Source organism: Myiozetetes cayanensis, unplaced genomic scaffold, assembly GCF_022539395.1.
Source record: "Myiozetetes cayanensis isolate MyiCay16 unplaced genomic scaffold, myiCay2020 scf6-25, whole genome shotgun sequence".
NCBI classification, from domain to species: Eukaryota; Metazoa; Chordata; class Aves; order Passeriformes; family Tyrannidae; genus Myiozetetes; species Myiozetetes cayanensis.
The window spans coordinates 14,845,636-14,859,006 of NW_026087853.1; the positions used below are offsets into that span (position 1 = coordinate 14,845,636).

Sequence of the window (13,371 nt, forward strand, 5' to 3'; positions counted from 1 at the left end):
TTACACTCTCCTGTCACTTTTTGCCTTTCTTATTAATAATCATCATTCACTTCGTTTTTGACAGTTTGGTCATAGACAGTTTGGAAGTGTTTGTTCAGAATGCTATTATTTGATATTTATTAAGGTTTTTACTCGGCTTTTCCCCTCATTTTTACCTGCTACAGCTATATGCCTTTCTAACTTTGCCACATGCTAAATTTCAATTCAATTACCTGCACAGTGAGAGTTCTCCCTCCAAATTCCTTAGGAAGATTAAATCTAAAGTAGAGAGAAAAGAGGTCATTAGGTATATATCATGCAGGAACACAAGGAAGTTTATTTTGTATCTCTGAGCCTCTTCCTGTATTGTCTCATGCTTACTTTTACACTGACAGTAAAAATGTAATTTAAGAGTGAGGTATAGTGTATAGTAACACTTGAAAAGATGGATTTAAAAATCTGCCTGTATACAAATGTAAGTTTTGATGGATTTAGAAGTCCACAGAAACCATCCTATGTGCTATAAACAATAAGAATTGCATGCTTTTTTCTCTGCAAGAATTAGCTGGTCTGCTGCAGTAGCCTAATGTGCTGGCATTTATACAGAAAGAGCAAAGAACCAGAGAATATTTTATATTTTTAATTCATTGTCCTTTGGCAAGGGTGTATTTTAGAATATTCTAATGACCTGCTGAATTGTTACTTAGGATGTTGATATGCTTATAATGATGATATGATATATTACTATGTATATGTGTACTTATATAAATACTTATATCTAAGTAAACTTTTATCTATATTTATGAATATATATACTTATGATATATTACTGTGAATTTGTATTCATTAAAAAGGCAGTAGTGACAAGAAAGTTTTAGTGCCCAACTGTATTTTTCTGTCTCACAAATTGAGTGAAAATTGGGTATTCATTGGGTATTCACTGTGCAATTCATTATGGGGGATATATTGCTGGCTAAATATTTCTGCCTTGGCAGTAGATGAGATGTGCATGAGGTTTTATGAGAATGAACATTAAAATGTTGCTCTTTGAGAAATTAAAAAAGCTTTTCAGAAATACAATTACCAGGTAAGGGTATTGCAATTAGCTTATGTGCTCTCTCCTTGCTGCCACTCAAATCAATTGCTTTTGCAGTGTTGTCTTCTAAGTAGATTTTTTGTGGTGATATCAGAGATTCTGGTGTTGAATATATCATGAGTCATTTGATTAAAATAGTGCTACTTAAGATTTATTCTCATCAAAAATGCTGAGAATCCTCATCATTCTGTCAGTTCTTTTCAGATTTCTGAAGAAACAATTTGTACCATGGTGAAGCTCTGTGTTGCAAATTCTTTTATGATAACAAAAGTATTGTTTCTAGAGATTTCCTCACAGCTATTACACTAACCAGATAACTTTCTCCCATGCTATGTGTAAAACTGTAGTAGGTGCTCCATTCTCTCTCTTTAAGATGTGTTTTTGTATGGTTTTATAAAGTGTGATTAAAGATACAGGTAGCCAAGTGTTAAAATCATGAGGCTTTTTTAAAATTTTAATTTAGCTTAATGTAATGTTCTCCAACATTTCTGATAAAACTACTGTTTCCTGGGAATCTAAGGAAATTTATGTTTAATGCTCTAGATTGGGCCTTTCAGAGAGGCAACAAGGAAGTTCAGTTTCAAACTTCAGCTGAAAACTGATCAAAACCAGTGCTGCTTCTTTAAGCAATTGGGAAAGGCAAGATAAGGCCGTCTCTGCACTATTTTTGTTGCACGAGTAAATGCAGAAGTGTTATCTACGTTTTTTGAGAAGTAACTCCTTATAAAGATGTAAATATTACTTTTGGAAGCAGTTTCTTTAAAACAGTCAGTGGTAGGAATCTGTTTTTCAGATACTTAAAATAAGTTAATATCCAATATTGGAAAATAGGAGAATAACATTAAAATGGTGCATATGCATAACAGTATAACTGTGGTTACTGTGTTATGGTCTGTGCAACCCTGATTCAGGTCATCTGTGCCTGTACATCAGGACAGGATTTATGACCTGTGCCTATTTTACTAAAGCTATCTTTTTACATCTGTTTATCCATTTCTTGATGTCCAGCTGGTGACCATTGAATCCAATTTAGATTAGAGATCTAATGCTTACAGAGTTGGAGAATGCAATACAATACTGGGAATCTTGAAAGAGACTGTCCTGTGTATCTCACATTTGTCTCCCAAAATAGAAAGATGTTTACACTCACCTGTTCTGACTCTCTTTGTCATTCTTGAGAGATATGTTGTGAAAACTTATTTTATTGCAGAGAATGAGTTCTGTAAAGAAGCCAAGCATGATTCCTTAGGGTGTGATGAGTCAGGTAAAGAACTTCTTAAAAAGAATTGTTCAGAATATGAGCAGTATCACTTCTGTATACTGAATGAAGTAGAACTCAGTTGTAGGAAAAAAGCCCACATGTCATGGGGTAGTTCGAAAGTCTCTACCTGTCTGGAAAAAATCCAGAAAATAATCTGGTGTTAGATGTGATTGCTTACTAGGAGCGTAGTATGTGCTATAGCATTTTTGAAGACCAGCTAAACTGGAATGTCTCACATCAGGACAACATACTCTGGTCTAGTGTATTTTCAGGTTAGAGATACTTAAGCATTCTTTTTGAGAAAATAATGTAAAGGTAATTATAAGGGTTGGACAAAACAACCACCTGGTTCAGTTTTCTATCTCATGGTGGCTTAAGAGTGGCATACAATGATGGTTTCCTTAGTGAACTTGTAGCAGCCTGCAGTTTGGGGTCTGCCTGAGCCAGAGATTCTCTTCGGTGTTTAGCAACGCTTGCTATGCTTTCCTCTCCCTCAGGGATTTATATGGTCTTTTTGAATTCACCTACATTTTTGTCATCTGCAGTTTTATGTAGCAGTAGTTCAACAGCTTAACTACATATTTATTTTATGTGCTTAGTGATTTAATTTATTGCCCTAGTTATTTTATTCCTAGATATAATGAAAATCTTCACTTACCTTCATGTAATTTTTTTTTTCCTAAACTCTATGTAATCTTCTTAAGTGCTCTGCTTTTTCAGGCTAAATAAAGAGTGGAAGTATGTTTACTTCCCTTTATAATTAGAGGAATTATTTTACCCTTTATTTTTCTAAGTTTTATACTTATTTTTTTTCTAATGGGAGGAGGGGAGCTTGGGACAGAAGAGACCAAAATAGTGTGCATCATTCAAGATATGAGCACACAAAGATTTTGTACCACAGCATAAATGATTTCGGGGTTTGTGTTGAAGGTTTGGGGGATAGTATGCTTGGGTCATTTCTTCACTTCAATACTTTCCTTGAAGTTCTAACATTCTGTTTGTTTTTTTGGATTACTACTGGTGTTTTCTCGTAGGGTTGTCTCTGGTAACTCCAGTTCTGTTTTTTTCTCCTCAGTTTCAACACTGTATGTTACTATGATACATAAATTTACATCTACCTATTTGAAATTTTATCTACCATTTTATTTTTTCAGCTACTATTTTGATACTGTGGTAGAGTTTTCAGCAGTAAGCATCGATTTCTGTTGCAGTGGATAATTTACTAAACCAAGAAAATTGTCTTCCTCATTGTTCATCTGTGACTGAATCAGGCATGATGAGTTCTTGTGGTGACCTGCTTTCTCTGAAAAAGCTGAATATTTATTTTTAACCTTTTAGCTTTTTGTCTGCTAACATAACTCTTCATTTATAAGAGGACCCCCCGTCTTTGCACCCATGACTGTTTAGTGTTTTTAAGACCTTTTTGTAAGAGAACTTAAGACCTTGATCTAAATAAGTCAACTACATAATTGTTCCTTCCTCCTGATTTCTTTGAGCAATTATAATTATTGACATCTACAAAAGTAACACTTATTCTTTTGCATAGTATCCTCTGTGTGTATCTCCTACAGAAACACAGAATGGTTGGGATTGGAAGAAACCACTGGAGGCCACCCAGTCCCATCCCTACTAAAGCAGGTTAACCTAGAACATGTTGCACAGGGTTGTGTGCAAGTGGGTTTTGAATATTTCCACAACCTCTCTGAGCAACCTCTTCCAGTGTGCTGTTACCCTCAAAGTAAAGATTTACCTCATATTCATATGGAATTCCATGTTTTTCAGTTTATGCATGTTGCCTCTTATCCTGCTGGTGGGCACTATTGAAAAAAGTCTGGCCTCATCCTCTTGGGACCTATCCTTAATATATTTATTTGTATATGCATTAATAAGACCCCTTCTGTCTTCTCTGGGCTAGAACTCTGTGCCACTGATCACAACCCTCTGACCTTTGCCATTCAGCCAGTTCTCAATCCACCTTACTGTCTACTTACCTAACCCACACTTCCTGAGCTTACATATGAGAATTCTATGGGAGATGGTGTCAAAAGCCATGCTGAAATCAAGGAAGACAACATGCACTGCTGCCCCTTCATCTTCCCAGCTGGTCTAGGATGACTTGTTCCATCACCCTTCCGTGGATGGAGGTGAGGCTGAATTGCCTATGGTTTTCTGAGTCTTCTTTCTTGCCCTTTTTGAAGACTAGAGTGATACTGGCTTTTCTTCAGTCCTCAGGAATCTTTCCTGTTCTTCATGGCCTTTCAAAGATTAGTGAGAGTGGCCTAGCAATAGCATCTGCTAACTGCCTCAGGACTTGTGGATGCATAGCTCAGGGCTCATGAATTTTTGGGTGTCAGGTTTGCCTAAATGATTTCTAACCTTATCCTTGACCAAGAAAAAGCCCCCAGGGTCTGGGATTTCTGAGGGCTAGTTTTAGCAGTAAGAGTTCAGTAACTCTTTTCAGTAACTCTGCTTTCTCTGTACCCTTTGTTAACAGGGCACCTACTTCATTCACCAGTGGGCCCACATTTTCCCAAGTCTTCCTTTTGCTACTGATGTCCTTGAAGAAACCCATCTGGTTGTCCTTGATATCCCTTGACATATTTAATTCCAAGTGGGCCTTAGCTTTCCTTGACGCATCCCTACCATACTCTGACAGTATTCCTGTATTCGTCTTATGTGACCTTTCCCTTTTTCCATATCCTATAAACTTCCTTCTTCTGTTCGAGTTTTGCCAGAAGTGCCTTGCCCATCCATGCAGATCTTCAGCCCCCATTGCTTCTTTTCTTATGCATAGGGATGCCCTGATCAAAAGCTTGGAGAAAGTAATACTTGAATACTAACCAGCTCTCTTGGACCTGCCCTACCTCCTAGAGACCTAACCTATGAGGTTACTCTAAGTAGACCCTTGAAGAGGCCAGAGTTAGTTTTCCTGAAGTCCAGAGCCGTAATTGTACTTACTACCCTACTTCCTTCACGCAGGATTCTGAACTCCACCATCTCATCTTGGTCACTCCAGCCAAGGCTGCCCCCAGTTTTCACATCCCCATCCTGTCCTTCTGTGTTTGTTAGTACAAGGTCCAGCAGCACATCTATCCTTGTGGAAAGTTATCATGAGCGCTCTGTAAAAACCTTCTGGGCTCCTGTGTGCCAAGCTGTGCTGTCTTTCCAGCAGCTGCCAGGGTGGTTATGAGAGCCATGGGTCTCTGATCATGAGGCTGCTTCCAGCTGTCTGTAGAAGGCCTCATCTATTTCCTCTTTCTGATCAGATGGCCTGCACTAGACACCCATAAGACTGTCACCTATGTTAGCTTATCCCTTAATTTTTACCAATAAGCTTTTGGCTCCTCCTTTGTCCACCCCTAGGCAGAGCTTGATACATTCCAGTTGCTGTGTCATGTAAAGAGCAACTTCACCACCTCGCCTTGCTGGCCTCTTTCCTAAAAAGTATGTAAGCATCCATGACAGTATTCCAGCCATGCAAGCTGTCACACTATATCTCTTTAATTGCAGTGAGATCTTGTCTCTGTGACTGCACACTAATTCTAACTTTGACTGTTTCTACAGGTTTGTCCAGTAGAGGTATCATACTTACTTATGTGGAGCAGTTATTATTTCAGTGTGGAGCATATTTAAAACTCTGGAAAGACTACTTTTACTGTTTGTGTTCAGAAAACTTTATTTTTGAGAATTCCTCCAGCGCTTTCTCATTTAAGTCCAGTATGGGAGCCTCAGAAAGTTCCTGTGTACTGAATTCTGATGGGAAGAATTAACTGGTTTTTCTATGTAAGTTGTGCAAATATGGGCAGACTATTTTGAGGACAAAAAATAGCATCTCTTACTTCACGCTCTTTCTTAATTCTAGGTATAGGAGTTTAAGGTTATTGCAAAGGAAGAAATCATCAACTCTTAAAATTGTTTTTAAATACTGAAACAGATTGTTTTCCCACTCTTGCAGTGTTCAGTTGTGAAGCTCATTTGTTTGTATTTTGCTCAGAAAAGTTCAGTCTGAAACAGAAAAAGATTTTAGCCTGAATGATTACTGTTTGCCATAACAATGAGTAATTGCAAATAATGACGGTATCAGCCAGATCTGTAGTACAAGTAGATAATGTGTGTTTTTTGTGTCTTTGGTTTGTTTTTTGGTTTTCTCCCCACTTTTTAAGCCTACGGAAAAGTGTTTCTAGTGAGGAAAGTAAGCGGCCATGATGCTGGAAAACTGTATGCCATGAAAGTACTGAAGAAAGCAACAATAGTTCAAAAAGCCAAAACAACTGAGCACACAAGGACAGAACGACAAGTCTTGGAGCACATTAGACAATCACCGTTTTTAGTCACGTTGCATTATGCCTTCCAGACAGATACAAAGCTTCATCTCATTTTAGGTGAGTAGTCTTGTGGATTTAAGTCTTATGTTAATGAAAAAAAAAAAAAAAAGGCCTTTTTATTGCAATATTTTGTAGGTTTTTTTCATGTGGCATTAAGTACAGTATGTTTGGAGATCGCATGAGAGAGCATAGAAAGGAAAATACTGTTCATCTTCAACAGTGTCTGTATTTGTGGTTTTCCTGTTTGAACTTCAGTGTGCTACTCTGGGAGGGTTGGTGCTATCTGTGACTAATATGCAGCAAAAAATGTATGTGTATATTCATCAATGACCTGGAAGCATTTGATGCCAAAACTTTTGTTGTGAAATAATTTGATCTTTGAGTCTTGAGATACCTTACATGTGTCAATTTTTTGGGTGTTAAGAGATAATCAAAAATCACACGTTTCTGTGCTGCAAGTAGAGCTTGTTCATAAAGTTTGGTACCACTCCAAGATTAAAAATATTTCTACCTTTCATATTAGCAGCAAATTTAGTGTTTATAATTTAGTGTTAATAACTTGGAAAAATTTGAGAGATTAAATGAGAAAGAATGTGAATATTTATTATAAATATTATAGTACCATTCTTTAAATCAAGATACTTTTGTATAGAATGCAGATCCTATTTGAAATATTAAAAAAAGGAGGAAACAAAAAAATAAACACCTCAACCTCAAACCTGAGATGAATATATTTACCTAAAAATAAATACATAGTAATGGAGAAATTTAGGTGACAAAGATAATTAGAAGGCCATAAAAGCCTCTTATATGAAAGAAAATTAAAAGCTTGATTTTATATTCTTGTAAGAGTCAGAGAGGAGCAAGCCCAGTAGTTCTGAAGAACATTACATAGCAAATAGTGCAGACTGGGCACATGTCCACCATAATACAATGTTTAGATGATGTTTGAAGCAAGAAATTTATAGCTAATATATAATTACAACCCTCTGCTTTGTTTTGGTTTTTTCCATTAGTTCTATATCCATTCTCAGGATATCCACTGGGGCCAGAAAGGTTCTTTAATTCCTTCTTTTTAGGAGAAAATGGGAATAATTAGAGTTTAAAACTTTCTTTTAATCGCATTTTCTATCAGTGTAAATTTTTTCTACCTAACACGATGTAAAACTACTTTATAATTCAACTGGGCTTCATGCCCTCTTGAGGGAAATAAAACAAAATATTTGTTACAGCTTTTCATGTCTCATTATGTAAGTCTTTGTAAATCCCTTCAGTTTCGTTTTGAAATGTACGTGTTTCAGAGGCTTCTGAATTTTGGGGGAAACTAGCGTCTGTCTTGTTTTTGTCACACACCTGACTGAACTTGCTGTGTGAGAACGTGCCATTTTAGCTCCAAATGTTTTTAGAATTGGAGCCTCAGTGCAATATTTAGTACAGCTCTTCATGCTGTCAGGTTACATAGCTGTATGAATAGACTGAATCAAGTACAGACGTGCAGCTGCATTTCTGCCAGATTTCCAGAATGCAGGGTTTGGAGGTGGTTCCAGTTTTTACATTGGCTTTAAGCTATATTGAAAGAACTAAGTGTTGTGTCCATGTGAATGCCACCAATCCTATACAAAGCTTGTCATGCAAGGTTAACCTACTAATACTTAAAAAAAGTGCTAAGTAATCTGAACTGTCAGATGGAGTTTATATTGAACTAACTGGTAATTTTTTTTCCACTACGTCAGCTGTGCATTTGATCTAGCACCAAGAACGTGAAGGCTGGAGGTTTCACTGGGCTATGGTTAATGTTACAACCTGCATAGAATTAGGCTTGTTGTGCCATTCCTGTGGTAGTGTTGGTTTGGATCTGTCACAGTCCTTAGGACAGTGCCTGGGAATTCAGTGCTTACCTTATACTAAGTTAGCAGTTCCAGCTAGAAATATTTAAGAAAACTTGTTTCTGTTGTCTTTTTTCAATGTGCTGAAGTTTTTTTAGAAGAAGGAAGCAATTGTAAAATGTAGGTTATTTATATTTCATGAAATCTTTTTCATATGCTTACTGATCTAGATAAGTACTTTTCCTTAGATTGTTTGGTTCAGATAATATTCCTTCTCAAACGGACAACTGGAGAACTAAAAAGTGGAGAGAGATCAGAATGTCTGTGATTTATATATATACTTTCTCCTTCAAACTATTAACTTGCAGTAGCATTGGACCCTTTTCATGGATTTAGAAATCCATGAAAAGTAAGGGGTAAGATGGTATGGGGCGTGTTCCCTGCTCTGTACATGTAGACCTCAAATACAGTAATGGGGGCAGTGAGGTTACAAATTAATGGCTGTAATAACGTACACTGCTAGCATAAAGAGCTGTTCGTCTAAAATGTGTTTGTATTGCAGTGGAGCTCTGTTGTAATAGTTACTTTTTTTCCCCTCTTCCTTAGTGTGGGAAAACCTTGTGTCATAGCCTGCAAAGAATGAAAGTGTGGTTTCCATGAGGGAGTGTGTGTGGAAATAATCTCCTCCAGAAATTTTTGCCATCTCAGTTTCCCTTGTGAAGGGAAAATTTTGTGATTGTCCATAGTTGATTATTTCACCTAATACCTGTTTTCTGAATTGTTTTGTCAGTCTGCCTTGTTGCTCACAAGAGTATTTCATAAGAGTCTGCAAATACTCTGTAGATATCATTTGTACTCCTTTCTTTTCATATTCCTAAATAACTTAAAGACTGATTTTGCAAAAAATACCATCTTTATAATTTATTATTATTTGAGGCTTATTTTGTGTTTTTGCTGCTTATTTTAATGTAGGTCTTGTTCTTCCCTCAGCCCTCTAAGAAGGAAATTGAGTATTGTACATGATAAAATATTAGTGAGTTACAATAAAGTAAAAGCATCTGATAGCAGAATGTGTTACTAAATAGCTTACAAAGTACCTCATACTGTTCCAGTTAGAAAATTAAATTGTCAGAAAGTGAAATTATAAGGTTCTTTTTTCTACTTTTTAGACTATATAAATGGAGGAGAATTGTTTACTCATCTTTCACACAGAGAGAGATTCTCAGAAAATGAGGTGCAAATTTACATTGGGGAAATCGTTTTGGCACTTGAACATCTCCACAAGGTAAAGTAACTTTATCCTAGTGCTAATTTTGGGGATCTACAGCTGTATTCTTTCTGCATCATATTAAGGCTACAAATTTTTATCTACGTTGTGAAGAGTAGTCTTGTTGACAAATGATTGTTAATTTTTAGTAATCCTGTGAAATGGTCTATGTCAGTAAAACTAATTTGTAGTGAACATGAGCAAGGTCTGGGTTGTAGTGTTGTTCAGTTGTCCTTCTTTCAAAATAATTGAGTGGTAGAGTTCTAGCACAATTGTAGACATGAAAATTATTACAATTTTCAGAGGTAGTAAGTATATTTGTAGACTATTACAAAGCAGGTATATATCTATATCTAAAACGTATAACAGCAGCATCCATTTCCATTTTTAGTGAAAGCTGAACTGAGTTGTGCACTCAACAGCAATATTCAGTCTCTTGGATTCAAGGGAGATGTATAATGCCCCTAAAATTTTAAGACCTTAATGCAAGTGTAATTTATGATAATTTTTAAGTAATTTTAAAGTTAGGTCTTCAAAGGCATTTAAAAATTATCCTTTTTGAGGTGCAACTTTCATGTGTCAGATTATCTTAATAGTGGAAGTTTTGGTCACTTCATATCTAAATGCATTCTATGATGTCTCCTTGATGTGGTTACGCTATTTGTAAATACTTATATTCTGTTTGCAGTTGGGGATTATATATCGGGATATAAAACTTGAGAATATTCTCCTCGATTCTGATGGCCATGTGGTGCTGACAGACTTTGGTCTGAGTAAGGAGTTTCTTACTGATGAGGTGAGTGTATGACTCTCCAGTAAGTGTGGACAGAATTGAGCAAGAACACAAAGTCAGATTTTTATCTCATTGAAATCATAAACACATTTGAGAAGGGTGGAAAATCTGCATTCTAGGCACATTGTAGAACGAGATCTAGTAGTCTGTTTTACTGGATTTTGAGCTTTCAGTTCATTGGTCTTAGGCCTGCCAGTGTTGTCAAACTTCTTTGTTCTAATTTTCCCTGAAAAACCTTCATACTTTCTTCTGCTGCTCTTGATGTGAAAAAGCAAAGATCCACATAAGTCTGAAAAGCCACTTACATTTTCATTTTCAGAGGCTTTCTAAAAAATGCTTGACTGTGCTAATACTTTGCAGTGACTAGGCAAATGGTATGCTATGACTCTTCTTTATGCTAATAATAATTAATGTATTATTATCTTGTCTCTTTCTCATGTCTTCGTGTCACTTCTAATAAGCTTAATTGCAAGCTTTTAGGATAAAAGCTTATCTCTTATTAAATACGTACATAGTATCTAACATAGTGATCTCTGACTGTTGACGTTAGTTGTTAAGTATTTGTAAGATGCAGTTTTATCTCCAAATATGCTTTTTAGATTTCAGAGAGTCAAAACTGAGCAGGATTTTACTTCTGAGAGAATTTTAAAATGGGTGTTTTTTGGTCTTCACGTTAGCTATCAGAGGTATTGAAATCTGGGACTGCAGATCTAAAAGTCTTTGTTAGAAGCAGCAGAAGGGTTTTCTAAAAATAGATAGCTAGTAGTTCCCTCTAGGATATTTGCATTTCAAATAGAATCTGGTAGGATTTGGGAGGGACCATTTTCCTTTCTGAAGCAGGGAAATAGTACAGATATTGTCAGTATATTCCTTTTAAATTATAACCTGAAACCAAGAGGAAGTTCAACTGGTATGAGAAGGGATTAGCAACAGATTGCCACACCAGTGCAAGAGAGTTAAGTATAGAGAGATGCAATTTTCATCAGGGAAGAATGGTAGTAAAAGGTGTGGCTGGGGACAGTGGGACCTGCTTAGAGTTGTGAGAGAAACTGCTGGGCACACTAGGCAAAGTAAAGGACATGGAATGGTGTTACTGCACTGATGGAAGAAAGGAGCAGTTCCCTAGCTTTGGGGCCAAAGTAGAATGAAACTGAGAACCTTTAAGTCTCAAAAGAGTTGATTTTAAGAAATACTATCTTCTCTGAGCTCACCTTTGGCACATCATTTACAAGCAGTGCAAGGAAGGGGGAGGACTTGGATAAGCATCAGAAATATCTGCCTGCTTTACCCACACTCTGAATTGGATTCCTCTTTCTCCAGTCATTAAATGAAGAAATCTTGCTGCTTGGTCATTTAATGTTGGTTCTTCTGATTCTAATCCATTCTGTTTTCAATATATACCTCTGAAATCTCTTCATTTAACTATTTTTCTCTTATTCTCCTTCACATTTTACATTTGTCTTCTCTGTCAAAAAAGCTCAACATTTCTAGTATTTCTTTTAAGGAAAAAAGTAATCGCAATGGTGTTGTTTGCTTTCAAAATCTGAGAAATTGTCTTCACTTGACTGAAGTTTTCATGTATGCTATTGTAATGTAACTGCTGAACCTAAACATGATTAAAATGACCCATTTACGCACAGAAACGGTCATTTCATAATGTGTCTTCTGTAGATAATTCAGCTACTGCTAGAACACAATTCATTACAAAATATATTTAACTTCCACTTTTGAACCAATGTATTTACAGCAGGTAGAATTTGCCTGTATAACTGCATAGCTTTCTGTCTGTTTTCATGCTTATTAGGTAGCACTTTTAAATAACATTACACAACTATGTAAGTCAGATAAGAGTGTAGTGCTTGCAGTTTAATCAGAGCAGTATACTTTCCTTTCTCTCCACTTCTTCACGTCTTTCCTGGTCCAGCTGCTTCATGCAAGAGCTTTGCTGTTAAAAATACATGCTTAAGCAGGTGGAATTTTTTCTAGTAACCCCCCTCTTTGGACTGTGTTTTCTGAAACAAGATATACGTATATATATGTGTTATATATGTATATATATATACACACATATATATACACACACATATATATATAAGATATATATGTAGGTTATTAAAAATGTATAAAAAAGATCGTAGCATGTAAATCATAGCATTTAAAATTCTTATCACAGAGATCTCTTTATCATGTATTTATGAATTTTGGAGGGTTTTGTAGTTAGGGGTGCTTGCTAGAAAACATCATGGTTCAATGTTTTTGTTATCTCTGCTTTAATCTGATGACTGTTTAAGATTTCCAGGTACTTGGGCAAGTACTGAATTTAACAGAAGTTGTTTTGTAATAAAAAGAGTGCACCATTTCTTGAGTACAATAATTAGAGCAGATTGACTGTTCAAAAGCAAAGAGGTGGGAAGCTGCTTTTCCTAAGCACTGGTTGAGTGAAAGGAAGCAAATGCATGTGACTTGTAGGAAAACAGAAACCTATTGATTTCTGCCATGCAGCTACTGAAACATGAGTGTGAAGAGTGCATTGTCAAGTATCCTCTCTGTTCTACAGTTGTTTTGTGAAAGTGCTTAAAATATGCAAGCATTAAATATCCAAGAAAGCAGTGCAGTTTTAAGAGCTTTAAAGCATTTTTTGCTACTGTGTCACTAAAAGCTGAAACTTGTCTTATAGGTTTTACCTTTGTTTATCTTTAAAATGAAGCTATGTGCTTTTGTTTGCATGCAAAGGGAAGAAATAACCTGACTAGAATAAAGTAGTTGAGTAAAAACGAATTTTCACATAGTATCACAAGATATTGAAGTATGAAATTACTTTTGG

General features: G+C 36.1%; 1 protein-coding gene across 4 annotated transcripts in view; it reads left to right on the forward strand.

Annotated features, from left to right (window-relative positions):
• RPS6KA5 (ribosomal protein S6 kinase A5) overlaps positions 1 to 13,371 on the forward strand; it is a 76,018-nt gene that overhangs the window by 16,824 nt on the left and 45,823 nt on the right. For 2 of the 4 annotated variants that reach the window (XM_050335565.1, XM_050335564.1), the window contains exons 3-5: positions 6,500 to 6,718; positions 9,657 to 9,772; positions 10,443 to 10,550. In XM_050335565.1, coding sequence (XP_050191522.1) covers positions 6,500 to 6,718; positions 9,657 to 9,772; positions 10,443 to 10,550 — 443 coding nt within the window. Of the gene's footprint in view, positions 1 to 6,499; positions 6,719 to 9,656; positions 9,773 to 10,442; positions 10,551 to 13,371 lie in introns of those variants that run through there. The other 2 variants (XM_050335566.1, XM_050335567.1) reach the window with 1 other exon arrangement.